Source organism: Stomoxys calcitrans, chromosome 5, assembly GCF_963082655.1.
Source record: "Stomoxys calcitrans chromosome 5, idStoCalc2.1, whole genome shotgun sequence".
In the NCBI taxonomy this organism is placed as follows: Eukaryota; Metazoa; Arthropoda; class Insecta; order Diptera; family Muscidae; genus Stomoxys; species Stomoxys calcitrans.
This window is the reverse complement of record NC_081556.1, coordinates 109,662,185-109,678,910: the sequence shown is the minus strand read 5'-3', so window position 1 is coordinate 109,678,910 and position 16,726 is coordinate 109,662,185. Positions and strand designations below refer to the sequence as shown.

The 16,726-nt window shown below is 38.7% G+C and overlaps 1 protein-coding gene across 14 annotated transcripts in view; it reads left to right on the top strand.

The window, feature by feature from the left end:
• Positions 1-16,726, top strand: part of LOC106095974 (resistance to inhibitors of cholinesterase protein 3) — a 57,632-nt gene that overhangs the window by 27,158 nt on the left and 13,748 nt on the right. For 5 of the 14 annotated variants that reach the window (XM_013263471.2, XM_013263504.2, XM_013263495.2 and 2 more), the window contains 4 exons: positions 6,599-6,742; positions 8,746-8,872; positions 9,097-9,117; positions 9,719-10,008. In XM_013263471.2, coding sequence (XP_013118925.2) covers positions 6,599-6,742; positions 8,746-8,872; positions 9,097-9,117; positions 9,719-10,008 — 582 coding nt within the window. Of the gene's footprint in view, positions 1-6,598; positions 6,743-8,745; positions 8,873-9,096; positions 9,118-9,718; positions 10,009-15,713; positions 15,823-16,726 lie in introns of those variants that run through there. The other 9 variants (XR_001222844.2, XR_009398426.1, XM_013263528.2 and 6 more) reach the window with 7 other exon arrangements.

Here is a 16,726-nt window from a genome sequence, read left to right as displayed (position 1 = left end):
GGCGGGCCTGTAGGATTTTACTGGCCTTTAAAGTCACACAGTGGGATAGAATTGAAAAACAAGAAGAGTAAAAAAATGAAACCCGGCCGCCACGGCATAACTATGAGCACCACATGGGCTGGAACTTTGAGCTCCAACTTGTGTAGTGTCCATCGTTATCACGGGAAGCTTAGCTGAAAGCTACCGGGCGCGTCCTCAGGTTGCGGATGGTGGAAAGCTCCGTTTTTATGCGGAGTAGCTGCAAATGCGGCCGCGGGCAGTCATCGATTTTCGAGAGGAGAGTTTCAGTGAAGTGTCAGGTGGCACTGGCTCTTAATTAAATACTGAGTGCCAATGATATTCGACATGATAAGGCGAGTTATTGGCGCCTTAAAATAACCAATAGCCGACATCAGCGTCTGTTCCCAGGTTAGGGGCGGCTGGAGGCGAGCGTCGGATCTTGGAGCAAGCGGCTCGCCACAAATGAGGGATACATGTGCAATCCCACAAAACCCATGGGGTTGAGGCGCTGAGCCAGTAACCCGCCCCAGGAAAACTATGAGAACTACTATAAGAAACAAAGGAATAGTAAAAACGGACCACCCTCCCCCCCACCGAAAGTTAATGACCCACGCAAACGAAAAAAGGACCATGATTTGCGGATCTGCACCTCGAATGTCCGCACTCTCTATAGAGAAGGTGCAGTATACGCGCTGGCGGATATACTAGAGAAGTACAAAGCAGATATTACCGTCTTACAGGAAATGCGATGGACTGAGAATGGCGTCACTACAACACCAAACGGTGATGAACTACTATAGCTGCCATAACACGAGGCATGAATTTGGCTGTGGATTTGTGGTTAGTCGGAGACAGAAACACCTTGTCTCCAGCTTTACTCCGGTGGATTAGAGGCTAGCCACAATCCGCATAAAAGCCAAATTCTTCAACATCAGCTCTATTTGTGCCCATGTCCCGACGGAAGATAAAGACGAATAGACCAAGGATATTTTTTACGAGCGCCTAGAGAGAGAATATGACCGCCGCTCTGCCTATGATATTAAAATCGTTCTGGGAGATTTTAATGCGAGGAAAGGAAAGGAAGACATTTTTGGTCCAACAGTCGGAAAGTTAAGCCTCCACGAGATAACGTCCAGTAATGGGTTGAGGCTGATAGATTTCGGCGCGGCAAAAAAACTTGGTAGTTAGTAGCACCAGATTTCAACATAAGGATATTCACAAAGCCACATGGTTGTCACCCGATCAAAACACGAGGAACCAAATTGATCACGTTTTGATAGATGGAAGGCATTCATCCAGCGTGTTAGAGCGAATATAGATTAGGATGATAACCTTGTTGCAGCAAAGGTTCGCACCCGTTTGATCATGGCGGGGAAGGTACGATCTGACACGGAAGCTGCAAACACAACAGATGGCAGCGGCATATTTCACTCGACTGACCCAACTGCTTGATGAAAGCACTGCTTGTTCCGATTATATAATGGCGCAGTGGCAAACTATTGCCCACAACATGAAAAATGCCGCGGAATCCGTACTTGGGTACCGGAAGCCGAGATGCTACTGAAGCCAAGAATGCGGCATATAGAGCAACGCTGCAATCAGTAGCAACGCGCCACATGAAAGAGAGGTATCGGGAGAAAAGGAGAGAGGAGAAACGTCTATTCCGCAGAATGAAAACGGAAATGGAAAGACGTGAGTATGAGCGAATTGAGATGTACGGGAGTCAGAATGAAGTCCGGAAATTCTACCAAAGAATTAAACATCAAACTGATGGCTTGGTGCAGGCACATCGTTCTGCAGAGACAAAGAAGGAAATCTGGTAACTGACACAGATAGCATGCTGAGCACATGGAAAGAACGTTTTACCCAACTGCTAGTGTCCGACGTTGGCCGCGAAGAGGATACCGCAGAACCAATCAATGATGATGGCTTTAGATCATGAATCAATGCGGCTTTAGACCTGATTAATCAACCCTGGACCAGATATTCACACTGCGCCAAATGCTGGAAAAGACCCGAGAAGGATAAATCAATAATACCATCTCTTTGTTGACTACAAAGCCGCTTTCGATACTCCTTTATGTTCAAAGGTATTTCAAGCCATGTTGGAGTTTGGTATCCTTGCAATATTAATAAGACTCTGCAGGATGACACTTGCTGATACACGTTCCTCAGTAAGAATAGGAAAAAATCTATCCGAACCATTCAATACCAAACGAGGTTTCAGACAAGGCGACACCCTATCGTGTGATCTGTTTCATATCCTGCTGGAGAAGATTATACAAAATGCAAATGGGAATAGATGTGGCACACTAATTACAAGAGAACACAATGGAGAATATAGGCGACGTATGTAGCATGAGCTGTATGAGCTATATGACGACGATAGCATAGTTACACGTATCAAAATACAACGGCTGCGTTGGCTAGGTCATGTTGTCAGAATGGATGAAGAAGCTCCAGCAAAGAAGTCTTTTGAAGGCAAACAACGTGGTACACGAAACCCGGGAAGACCAATATCCCGATAGAAAGATCAAGTGGTGGAGACACCTCGAGATTTTAGAATGAGCGCTGAAGATCGAGGCGCTTGGAACGCTATTCAACGTTTGACTAGTGGAACAAATGTTTTGTCATAGCCAATTAAAGTAAGAAAGTAAGTGAAGATGTTACATTTTTATACTCTATACCACTACTGTGGGATGGCAATAAAATGCGCATTTATTAGCCGATACCCTCGAAATTTGGCAGGAAGGCTTTTTTGACTCCCGACACTACTGGTGAATTCCATGGAAATCGGTTCAGATTTAGATATAGCTCTCATATATACAATACATATCTCCCGATTTTTACTTCTAAAGTCACAGCAAGTGCATTTATTGACAAATCTTGCACAAAACTTTGTACAACACTTTTCTCGACGACTACCCGATATCTAAGAAGTTAGCTCGAAATTGGTTCAGATTTAGATATAGCTGCCATATATATGTTCGTCCGATTTTAAGAAATATTGCAATAAAGTGTCCATTTCTTGACTGATTCTCTCGTAATTTGGCTGAAAATATTTTCCCTTGACTCCCGACACTACTGGTGAATTTCTCGGAAATCGGTTCAGATTTAGATATAGCTGCCATATATGTATATCGCCCGATTTTCACTTCTAGAGCCACTGCAAGCGCATTTATTGACCAACCTTGCCAAAACTTTGTACAACACTTTCCACGACGACTACCACAATATCTGAGAAGTTTGCTTGAAATCGGTTCAGATTTAGATATAGCTGCTATATACATGTTCGTCAGATTTTGAGAAATATTGCAATAAAGTGCTCAGTTGTAAACAGATTCTCTCGACATTTGGTAGGAAGGATTTTCTCTTGACTCCCGACATTTCTGGTGAATTTGTTGGAAATCGGTTCAGATTTAGATATAGCTGCCATATATGTATATCGCCCGATTTTCACTTCTAGAGCCACTGCAAGCTCATTTATTGACCAATCTTGCAAACATTTTGAACAATGCTTTCCTCGACGACTACCACAATATCTGAAAAGTTTGCTTGAAATCGGTTCAGATTTAGATATAGCTGCTATATACATGTTCGTCCGATTTTGAGAAATATTGCAATAAAGTGCCCATTTGTTAACCGATTGCAGCGACCACTGCCGTGAGGTTAAGGGAGCTTTCTCATTGGTCATGTGGCGGTCACGGATACTGTGTTATAATTTATCTATATCTGATGTTCCAGGCAGTGTGGATACACCCTACCTGAGCCGCTTTTTGATAAAAATTACTGTACCACTATTCCTGATAGAACCGATTGGAACTACGATATCCCTGGTAACAGAAGTTACATAGACTTCTATACGGATGGTTCCATACTAAACGACCAGGTGGGCTTTGGGGTGTACTCTAAAGATCTATAACTTGTCATAGCGAAGAGGTTACTCGACCACTGCAGTGTGTATCAAGCAGAGATCCTTGCAATTAAGGAAGTTTTGGAATGGCTAAAATATAATGCCATTACGACGATTGGGATAAATATCTTCTCAGACAGCCAGGCAGCCATTAAATTCCTGGAGAACGTATTTCCGAACACAAAAACCGCCCTCCACTGTCGCAGATCTCTCAACGAGATGACTGAACAGTTACAAATTCACCTGTTTTGGGTGCCGGGCCACAGAGATATCTCAGGGAATTCTAAAGCAAATGAGCTTGCGAGACTAGAAACTACCTTACACACTCCAGGGACACTGGAATCTGTGGGTATGCTTCTGGCGACATGTAAGCTAAGTTTTCAGGACCAGACTAACTGTAGTTATTACAGTTTGAACATATATGCTCGAAATTTGATAGGGATTGTTCATCAAAATTGTTTCAGAACTTGCCCAAAAAGTAATTACGGATTTTTTAATGCATTTTTAATAAAACTTAGAATGAACTTTAATCAAATATATAATTGCCATTTTGTTCGATAACCTTTTGCCATCTTCCTGGCAAATTTAGTATTCGACGCTCATAGAACTTCTGGCCTTTATCTGCAAAAAACTTAACCAAGTGCGATTTTATAGCCTCATCATTGCCGAAAGTTTTACCATTTAAGGAGTTCTGCAAAGATCGAAATAAATGGTAGTCTGATGGTGCAAGGTCAGGGCTATATGGTTGATGTGCGGTCTAGCGTTGTCCTGGTGGAATATGACACCTTTTCGATTGACCAATTCTGGTCGCTTCTCCTTGATGACTGTATTCAATTTGTCCAATTGTTGACAGTAAACATCCGAATTAATCGTTTGGTTCCTTGGAAGCAGCTCAAAATGTACCACACCCTTCCAATCCCACCAAACAGACAGCATAACCTTCTTTTGGTGGATATCAGCCTTTGAAGTGGTTTGAGCTGGTTCACCATGCTTGGACCATGATCGTTTTCGACTAACGTTGTTGTAAACAATCCATTTTTCATCTCCAGTTATAATTCGTTTTAAAAACGGATCGAATTCATTGCGTTTAAGGTGCATATCACAAGCGTTGATTCGGTTTGTTAAATGAATTTCTTTCAATACATGTGTTACCCAAATATCAAGCTTTTTCACCAGTCCAAGACTTTTTATGTGATAATGAACGGTTGATTTTGGTATATTTAACTTCTCTCCTATCTCACGCTCAGTTACATGACGATCCAATTCGATTAATGCTTTGATTTGGTCATCATCAACTTCATTTGGCCGACCTGAACGTGGCTCATCTTTAAGTGAAAAATCTCCAGAACGGAATTTGCAAAACCAATTTTGACACTGTCTTCCTTTTAAGGCTTTATCACCATACACATCTCGTAACTTTTTAGCAATCTGCTCCGCGTTTTTTCCTTTATGGAAATAATAAAGTAAAATATGACGAAAATGCTCCTTTGTGGGCTCCATATTAAAATTGACGCCAAACAAACAAATGTAAACAAAATTTCGCGCACTTTTTTTCTAAAGCAAGTTAAAAGTAACAGCTGATAACTGACAGAACAAAGAATGCAATTACAGAGTCACAAGCCGTTGAAAAAATTTGTCAACGCAGACTATATGAAAAATCCGCAATTACTTTTTGGGCAACCATAGATATAGCTCCCACATTGTACTTATACGGTAGGTATAGGGTATTATACAGTTGGCACCGCCCGACTTTATTATACAGTTGGCACCGCCGACTTTTTTAAGAAATTTTCAATGAGTAATTGAGTCCGATTTGACTGCTTTGGGTAGAGAAAATGTGTTTTTTATTCGATTTCGTTAAAATTTTGAAAGAAGTGTATCATTAGCACATCAACATTTATATAAGGGTACACATCGGTCATTTTTCAATATGAACTCCCTTAAGAACATTTTCCTCAGTGTATTAACATTTTATTTTCCTAGGAAATTAAGTCAAAATAAAGTTTTCATAGCAAAACTAAACTTTTATAGAAAAGTTTGATGAAAATTCAGTTTTAATTCAAACCAAAATTTGTTTTTTTTTTTTGTGGGAAGCAGACTGAAATTTTTTTTAAAATTGTAAAAAATTTGATTTCCATAAGAAACTTTTTAAGAAATTACTTTACTTTTTTATTACTTTTTCAGAAATTTTACTCAAAAATTTCATATTGCCTCAATTTAAGAGCAAATGATCAACTTTTTGTGGCAGTGTATAGATATATTAAGTATTTTTTTCTTGGAGATGTTTCAAATAAACATTAATGTCATTTTCATTTTCCTTTCACTTTCTTTTACCTCATTGCAAAACGTTGTTTTTTTTTTTTTGTTAGAAAACACTAAAGTGTTTGGCCAAACCCAACATATATACATTTTTATTCTTTTTTGTTAAAAATCTCTAACAACTATAAGTCTATATGTATTATTATATATTCATATATCTAGATTTTGAAATGAATTTTAGATTTATGAAAACAAACTACCAACACATGTCTCCGATGAACGTTTCCAAATTCTATATGAATCATTAATTTCTTTTATTTCTGTATGTGTGTGTAAGTGATTTGCATCACTGCGAATTTATTTATTTTGTTTCCTTTTTTTGTTGTTGTTATTGATTTTTGTCTTTTTTTTCTTCTTATATTTCAGCCTGGCCCAATACCCGGCATGCGTCCACCAATGGGTGCGGGGGCGATGCATCAACCACAAGCAAAAGGCAACCAGAGTATGGGCATTTTAATGCCACTTTATACCATAGGCATTGTTATATTCTTCGGTTATACTATTATCAAGGTTGGTATTTACATGCAAATTTACAGTTTGGTCTCTTTTTGTGTTCGAAAAATCATGTTATTTATAAAAAAAATGTTTTGTTCAAATATGTAGAGGGTGTATTATCAACCTAAAATGGATCAAGCCCCTTTTTTATACCCTCCAACATAGGATGTGGGGTATACCAATTTCGTCATGCCGTTTGTATTGCATGGAAAATTTGATCTGAGACCCAACAAAGTACATATATAGTGGCACAGATATGTCTTTATACCTTTGCCTACATAACAGTTGCGTAAAGACGATAACGTAGTTAGTACAAGGTTTTAGCCTTAAAACTTTACTAATTATAATACTGGGAACAATGCTAAACAATCCTAATAGCAAAAAGGTATTTGGCAGAAAAACTTTTTCGGTCAAAAAAATTCGTTCGGGGTATGTAGACTTTTCTGTGCCACTGTATGTTCTTAATCCTCTTGACATTCTGAGTGGATCTAGCCATGTCCGTCTGTCAGCGTTCACACGAATAAAAAATCCGCTTGAAAATTTGCACAGGTACTTTTTATCGATGTAGGTCGTTGGAGATTGAAAATGGGCCATATCGGTTCAGATTTGGATATTGCCCCCAATATAAAACCATTCCCAGTTTTGATGTCTTGAACCCCTTGAGACCTCAATTTTCATTCGATTTTGGGTGAACTTTGGCACAAGAACTTGAGTTCTGGCTTTCAATATCAAAGCCGAGCATGATCCGAAAAGGTTATAAACTGGTTGGTGACAATTCGTCATTTATCATGCACGTTGGCATCAATCCTTGCTCTGTAAGAGTTGAGGTGGCTGCATCTGCCGAATTGTAATTCAGCCAGAACTACTCTGGTTTGTCGGGGGAGGTCAATTTCTTCAGGTGCAATTGGAGGTAGTCGTTCTCCAAGGACCATATTAACTGGTAGCAATTCATCGCATCTGCTACCGTGTCTGCATGAATGTTGTCTAGACCCGCTTGATCTAGAGGTTCTCTCTTGTAGCGCTGAACCTCACGCTCTAGATCATGTAGATCTGCCTTAAGGCTTCCAAATGGTAGGAACGTATCCACAAGATGATCATTTGGTTGGTCCCATCGATAATAGCCCAGAAGGTATTGCTTAGACAGCATGACGTTATGTCTTCGCACGGGTAGGATCTTTGTTTTCTGATGGAGGTGGTCCATGTGAGAACTGAGGACACAGTCCATTGCTGTTCGAAGAGCAATGGAGCCGAACAAGGATAATCGAGAGACCGGTTTATAAGGGAGCTATATTACGTTAAAGACTTATTTGGACCGTACTTGGTACAATTGTAGCAATTATGGCTTCCAGAGGTTCAAAAAGTCAAATCGGGAGATCGGTTTATATGGGAGCTATATCAGGTTATAGATCGATTTAGACCGTACTTCGCACAGTTGATGGAAGTCATAACCGAACACCATATGCAAAAGTTCAGTCAAATCGGACAAAAATTGTGGCTCAGGGGCTCAAGAAGCCAAATCGGGAGATCGGTTTCTATGGAAGCTGTATCAAAACATGGATCCATATCGCCCATTTACAAACTCAACCGACCTACACTAATAAGAAGTATTTGTGCAAAATTTCGAGAGCCTATCTTTACTCCTTCGAAAGTTAGCGTGCTTTGGACAGACAGACGTACGGACGGACAGACGGACGGACATGGCTAAATCAACTTAAAATGTCATGACGATTACGAATATACATATATACGTCTAGACGAATATTTCGAGGTGTTACAAACGGAATGAAGAAATATACCCCATCCTAAGGTGGAGGTAGTAAATAGGCAATTTAATTCAAAGATGGCATCTTTATTTCTAAGTTTTGGTTTTTTGGCTTGTTTTCAGTGCTAAAATCCTACGAATAAGGAAAAATCTTAAATCTTGAGCTAACTTTTTTTTCAGTGTACTTTTTTTCAGCCGAACTTTTTTATTAAAAAATCTTATTTAATTTTTTTCTTTTTTCTTTTGTCGAGTTTAGATAGTCTTCAAGAAGCCAGTACCAAACGCACCCTATGGACCAGCACCAGCCGATCCCAATTTCAGAAAAGAAGTATTCGGTCATGAGAATGGAAGGCATGTTGAGGATTTGAATGGATCCAAACTGGGTAAGTTGCGTAAGGCAAAATAGTTTCAATAACGTAGTTTGTTTTGCAAAAACAAAATTTTAAAGTGTACCATACACGTATGTAGTTGTTAAATGTGTAATGTCCAAAAAATCCTTTTTTTTTGTATCCATTCATTTAAAAAAAAAAAATATTAAATGCTTTCCGTCCGGTTGGCGTCCATTCATACACTCATCGTAATCCTCATCCTATGTGCTATGATGTAGGATGGCGAGAACATCAAACAAGTAAGATTGCAATGTACATTGCAAAACAGAAGAACTCTTCTTTTTCACTTATGTAGCACAGAAAATTTAGAAATATTTTCAAAAATTTCGATATTTTCTGTTTAAAATTTTTGTTGTTGTGGCAAACATTTTTTAGAATATGTCCTCTCGTTTGTATAAAAAGAAAAGAAAGTGAGATTTTTTACAAGAAAAAAAAAAAAAGACAAAGAAAGCTGCTTTAAATATTAGTTTTGTTTGTTATTGTTTTTCTTTTTTTCTTAGTTAGTGCTGTGTAAATAAGTATTTGGTGTCCTTGATATCCTTATTTTTTTATGTAAATCCATTGTTTGGTTTTTTAGCATCCTCTAAATGTTGTTCTCATTGCTAATTATCAAAGCGGCCATTCAAACCAGTTGCCAACATGCCTATTATGATATTTTCATTTTTCCTTTTGTTGTTTATCCATTCCTAGTTGTTGTGTTAAATTTTATTTTTTTTTGTATAGTCGTTTGTTACAAAATCTAAATTTCCCCCTCCCCCCTTAAAAAAGAAAAAGCAAAAATAATATTACTTTTTATCAAGACTACCAACCACAAAAAACCAAATCAATACAAATTTCTAGGAATTAAATATCCTGATAGCGCCGCACAACAAGCTCTGCAACTACAGGCTCAACAGCGCCACAAGTCAAGTGATTTGTACAATGCCTCCCTGTCGGCCCAAACGGCTGCTTCCAATCTATCATCGTCGCTGAAGCATCAACATCAGTTACATCAGCCACTGCATTCGGCCACATCCAAGGAAACGGATAAGCTAATGGAGATTGAGAAATTGCGCAAAAAATTGGAGGACACCGAAAAGGCCATGGCCAAATTAATTGCCGAAATGAATTCTGATCAATATGAAGCTAAGGTTAGATTTGGCAAAGGTTTTCATTTCTACTTCTTACCTTATGAATTTCTTCTCCTTTTTCATATGATTTACTTCTGTTTTTTTCTTTTTGGTTTTTCATTTTCCCAGTTAATTTGTAAATATGTATAATTTTGAAGTTGAGAATTCATAAACATTCCAGCAAAATACTCACAATTTTCTACCAAATTCAGTAATCCATGCGAACATAAGGCACAAAATGAGATTCATTTTTAGATACATTCTAGGGTATTTGTGAGCATAATAAAAATCAATCCAATTTCAATAGTCACAGAGAAAATTTTAGTCTCTCCAAACAAAGCCATAAATGTCAAAGTTGTAGTTCGAGTTTTTTTTTTGAGTGTAAAACACTAATTTTTGACACTACCACACCTTTAAATGTTGAAATCAGAGCCTGTGAGAATGTAAACTTCGCCTTAAAAAGCTCAATCATATTTTTATTGCCACCACCATAGGATGGGGGATGAGAATTTTTGCTGATTTCGTATTCTTTGTATATAAACCTGACCTTCTGATCTCATAAAATCAGATTTTAGTTATATATAGCCGCTATATAGACCGATCTCCAGATTTAAAGTCTTGAGGCAATAAATTGGTCATTTTTCATCCGGATGAAAATGTGGTACCAAAATGCATTGTTTCAAATTTCATCCAAATGGGATGAAAAATGCTCCTTTTATGGGCTCATTACTCTATATCGGGAGATCGGTCTATATGGCAGCTATATCCAAATATGATTCGATCTGAACGATGTTCGACACAAAGTTGTAGAGGTCTATCAAAACTCATTGTTTCAAATTTCATCAAAATCGGGTGAAAAATGCTGCTTTTATGGGCTCAATCCTCTGTATTAGGAGATCGGGCTATATGGCAGCTATATCCAAATATGGTCCGATCTGAACGATGTTCCATCCAAATAGGATGAAAAATGCTCCTTTTATGGCTCAAAATTCTATATCGGGAGATCGGTCTATATGGCAGCTATATCCGAATATGGTCCGATCTGGACGATATTCAATAAAAATGTTTAGAGGGGTACCAGAACTCGCTGTGCCAAATTTCCTCCAAATAGGATGAAAAAGCTCCTATTATGGGCTCAAAACTCTATATCGGGAGATCAGTCTATATGGCAGCTATATCCAAATATGGTCCGATCTGGAAGATGTTCTACATAAAGGTGTAGAGATCTATCAAAACTCATTGTGTCAAATTTCATCAAAATCGGATGAATAATGCTTCTTTTATGGGCTCAATACTCTATATCGGGAGATCGTTCTATATGGCAGCTATATCCGAATATGGTCCGATCTGGACGATATTCAATAGAAATACTTAGAGGGGTACCAGAACTCGCTGTGCCAAATTTCATCCAAATAGGATGAAAAATGCTCCTTTTATGGGTTCAATACTCTATATCGCGAGATCGGTGTATATGACAGCTATATCCAAATATTGCCCGATCTGGACTACATTTAATAGAAATGGGTAGGGGTCTACCAGAACACACTGTGGATGGATCTTTTATGACCTCAGTACCCTATAATGGGAGATCAGGTGGTCGGTCTATAAGGAAGCTATATCCAAATATAGTTCGATCTGATCCACACTTCACAGAAATGAGAAATGAGGGGTACCAGAACTCAATGTGCCAAATTTTATCGAAATCGGATAAAAAATTATCAAGTTATTGCCTGAAGACTTCAAGTCTGGAGATCGGTCTGCATAGCGGCTATATATAACTGAAATCCGATTTTATGAAATCAGAAGGTCACGTTTATATATAAAGAGTACGAAATCATTAAACATTTTATGGAAAATGTTATTATACCCAAGATTTAAAATTATAAATACCAAGCTTTTGGGTATATTACCCGGGTATTTACCCAATTTACCGGTTAAATACCTTTTGGGTATTTACCCATCGTCCATCTTTAGTCATTCCGTTTGTAACACCACGAAATATTAATCTAGGACCCCATAAAGTATATATATTCTTGATCGTCTCCACATTTTGAGTCGATCAAGCCATGTCCGTCCGCCGTCTATCCGTCTGTCAAAATCACGATAGCGGTCGAACGCATAAAGATAGCCGCTTGATATTTTGCACAGATACTTGGGGATAACCAGTGGACTATATCGGTTCAGATTTAGATATATCTCCCATATAAACCAATCCCCGATTTGACTGCTTGACCCTTACAAGCCGCAATTTTTGTCCGATTTTACAGAAATTTTGTATGTTGTGTTCTGTTAAGACTTCCAACATCTATGCTAACTACGGTCCGAATCGGTCTATAACCTGATATAGCTTCCATATAAACCGATCTCCCGATTTGACTTATTGAGCCCTTACAAGCGGCAATTTTCGTCCAATTTGACTGAAATTGTTTATGTAGTCTGTAATGCCTTCCAATAACTGTACCAAGTACGGTTCAAATCAGTCTATAACCTGATATAGCTCTCATATAAACTGATCTCCCGATTTGACTTTTTGAGCCCTTACAAGCCGCAATTTTTGTCCGATTTGGCTGAAATTTTGCAGATAGTGCCGCCGAAGCGGCCTTACAATGGTGGCGATTTATCTGCAGAAACCGGACCATAGTCAGGATTCAGAACTTACACCACTGTTGCGTTAGCCTCATCTTCTGATTCCGCCAGGAGTTCATCCTCACAAGATTTGTTATGATGAGCTTCCGTACGCATCCAGGGGCAGGTGAGAAAGCAGTGGAGTCACTCTTCCTTAGGACACTGGACACATGCGGTGTGGATGATTCCTCCTTAGATGCTTTGGTAGCTGCTGCTATCGAAGTACTTTTTGAGTTCCGTCCTTCCCCGCTGGCGCACACCTTGAGCCCAGTCCAAATGCATACCCACCCACACAGGGCTTGTCCGGTCCCGTTTCGATGCCTTCCCCCCTGTCTCGATTGAGGAAGAGCTATTTTCCGCCCCTTGCAGTCCGCCAGACCTTAGCGATGTGGTCGATAGTTCCTCAGGCAAGTGTTCAGCAACAACTGCTGAGTCGTCTCCTGATTCCCCAACCCCCCCGCTTCTATAGACCTTCAATTTCAACTTGTTGAATGCTTAGGATACAACTCTTTCAGGCTTGTTGAGGTCTGCGAGAGAGCCGGAGTATAGTACGAATACTACATGTCTCCGTTGACCATAAACCTCATCCAATCTACCAATCTTCCAGTCGGTTTTTGAAAGATTGGGATTTAATTTTCTTAGTCCTCCAAGTATTGATTCAGGATCTGAGGGAATCCTTGGTATCCAAGCATTGGTCGAGAAGAAATATCTTCCTTCTTGACTAAAATCTAGTGCTGCACCTGCCCAGATCTGACCAATCTTTTTTAGCTCACAACAATACATTTCAATTGAGCGTTGATCCCCGAAGGCAATTAGCCTGTATCGGCCCCGATAACAGCCTGTATCGTCACAAACTGGAGGAGACCCAGGAAATTCCGCAAGAACATCGGTGTATACTGATGACAGTCCATTGACTATCCTACTCCAATTATTCCTAGGTATGCAGCCCAGTTCTTCTCTATTGTTGACAACCGCCATCACCAAACTGCCCCTAGCGACTTTGGCAAGAGTTCTTGCACTCATCTTACTATTGTTCGCCTTTTTGCTGACTGCGGTGCAGTTTCCGAATCTAGACGTATAGTCTTTGGGGTAGCCTGTGCAGCAAATCCCGGAGCCCAATTTATTGAGTCTCTTTCCCTATTAGTGAGAGCCTTAGGACTATTCGCACCTAGCCGCTCAATAAACCTGAGAGTGATGCGCCTTCTATTATTCCAATCTCTTAAAGAGCGTGTTGGTTTGCCGGGGAAAGCCGATGGCCTAGGCAAGTATAGGCATTCTAAGATAGAATAGGTTCGGCCTTGTTCTTAATACTTGAACCACGTGTTTTGGTCAAAAATCCCTGCTGACCAGTCGTTTGTCAGCAGCCTGGAGCTGCCGCTCCACCAGTGGCGACGAATACAAAGGAGACGGATGTTCCATTCATTAGTAGATATGTAGTTCCGATAATTAAACTCCCTTCCCTTCTCCCTGGGGTTAGCCTTGAGATAAGTAGCTTACAACGTGTGGATGTTAATTTCGTACTCTACGCTTAAAACCTTTAAATTGAGCCCTATATTGGGATGATCGGTATATGTATCCTTTTCAGAGCTTTTGGGGATGACATTTAACATAATTCTCCGACACACACAGATACTTATTACCTCTGAATCCAATGGCAGCCAGTTGTACATACCGGAACGACCCGATGGAGTACTTCATCGGCAAGGGCTGCCGCCTCAGTGTATAACACGCTGCTACGGCAACAACAACAACCTCTGAAAATACCTCTCATTTGATTCTCATACTTCCCCGGCCGTCCTACATGTCCCCTTGGGCGGTTGTGGGGGGTAGCATGGCCCCTCACATACATCAACCTAATTTTCAATGAAAAATTTGTGCTGTAGTCCACCTAATCCGATATCTGTATTTTTTGAATATTTAAGAAAAATGGTAGGTTCCCCCTTTCTATGGGACTATTCTAAACCACCACAGGACTATTCTACACCACACCAGGATACCCAGTGAAATGCTTCTAGCAACTATACACTTTTGCTAATTTCTAAATGTTTTTGCTATGCTATTCTTTAAATAGAAAGCATTCAACAACGGTCTAAAACCGGACAATATCCTGCAATACTCAATTTTTTTTTTGCTAATGGTAATAATTGTTGGCATAATATGGCTAGTAGTTTCTTATATACCCAGGTAGCGTATGAGTGTTGTTAATGTGAATCATACGCCACCAATGACAGATAATTAATAATAAATTGAATAAATAACTGTTTCTGCTATTACTGGATATTGGAGTATAAACAAATCGTCATTTCGTTTGCAAGACCTTGTAGTATTGAAATGAGAGCCTATTAAAATGTTAAGTTTGTGCTCTAGAACCTTAATCATGAAAAAGCCCAAAATGTTCGAAGGGGTAAAAGTTTAATATCCGCACCCTCTTTTCAACCTATCCTAACCCGATTTGATTCCTCTAAAATCCCTGTATAAACTGAGTTGATATGCTAAAATTTCTAGTAGTATTCATGGTGGAGAACATAAGCGTAGAAAAGCCTCAGGGGATGGGCTAAGCACCCTCCAGAAAAGTTGTAGCCCCCCGGAATTTAAAAAATTCCATTGTTTTCGATAAAATTTGCTAATTTTATTGCTATTTGAAGGGTTTTAGCCCTTTAAATAGCTGGCTTCGCTAATGGCGGAGGGTAATAAAAATTCGGCTCAACAGAACTTTGATCGTTTTTACTTGTTTTATACACCGGCAATTACATTCCTCCTTTCAAAGAGCAAAATGATAAAAAGAATATTTGAATCTCTTCATATATTGGAGCAATAACTACAGCTTCGACATTTGTCTCTTATTTTGGAGAATAAAACATTTCCTCTTTAAAATACTCTTGCATTGCATAAATTTTCTCAAATAGCACATGCCGTTTTTTTCTCATCTAAAACTAAAGACTGAATTGGAGTTAATATGAAGAAAAAAGTTTTCAGCTTTTACATTTTTTTTTTTTTTTTGAGTTTATATGTATATTTTTTTACTTGTTTTATTATTTTTATGCAGTTGTTTTAATTTCTATTCACTCACTATGATTTCTTCTATTTATTTCAATTTCAAGATGGTCGCCATAAATTTCCTAAAACGACAACAATTCCATTCTTAAAAAAACACACAGACAAATTAATAAAAAATATCAAATAGCACTCATCTCTATAATCGAATCATAAGTATTTTTGCAATTACTATTTTCTTAAACATTAAGTAATAAATAAGGAATGAGTACTAAATGAAATCCCAAGTCTACCCAACTCCCTACACACCTCGCAATCCTGATATCCTCTTATCCTGATAAATATTCCAAGTTAATAACAAAGGCATGAATGAATTAAAATCCATTGCCAATAAAGTTTTAAAGTTAATGGTTACCTAAATCCCACTAATGTTTAACGAAACTATGTGTGTGTGGCAAAACACAAAACTATAAAAAAAAACTAAAACCATGCTCATTTTGGTACCTGGTACTAGAAACAAAAAAAAAACATTGTCTTGTGGCATGCTTAGTAAAATCAACACTTATTTCGCTCACATTCTCTTCTATGTCTCTCGAACACTTTTAAACTCTCTTTGTTATAAATTTTGGTAGAGGTCTTTTAAGACTGATTAGTGTAATGGATATAAAGCCTTCATTGTTTCAAACAATGTTATGGCTCTATAAACCTGTTTACACTGCTCTTTAAATCTGGATAAAATGGCTCGATCATCTGTTTTCCCTTTATAAAATCGGCTGACGAGAGCCTTATAGCCGGATTTTATGAGCAGTGTAAATGGGGCTTATGGCTAATCAAGTCTTATACCCCCTACTGCTCTTCAAACCCGGATTTAAGGCTCTCGTCAGCTGATTTTATAAAGGGAAAACAGATGATCGAGCCATTAAATCCGGATTTAAAGAGCAGTGTAAACGGCGTTTTAAGTTGCTACCGAATGTCTTAGGGGCTGTTCACACTTTTGGATTAATCAGTGATCAATTATGATTGTCTTTTCTTTGTATCCCATGCCATTACTGTGGTACAGGGTATTACAGCTTTGTGCCTTTCTTTTTTTATAATTGCAGCTACTGTTTTGGGCTATGTT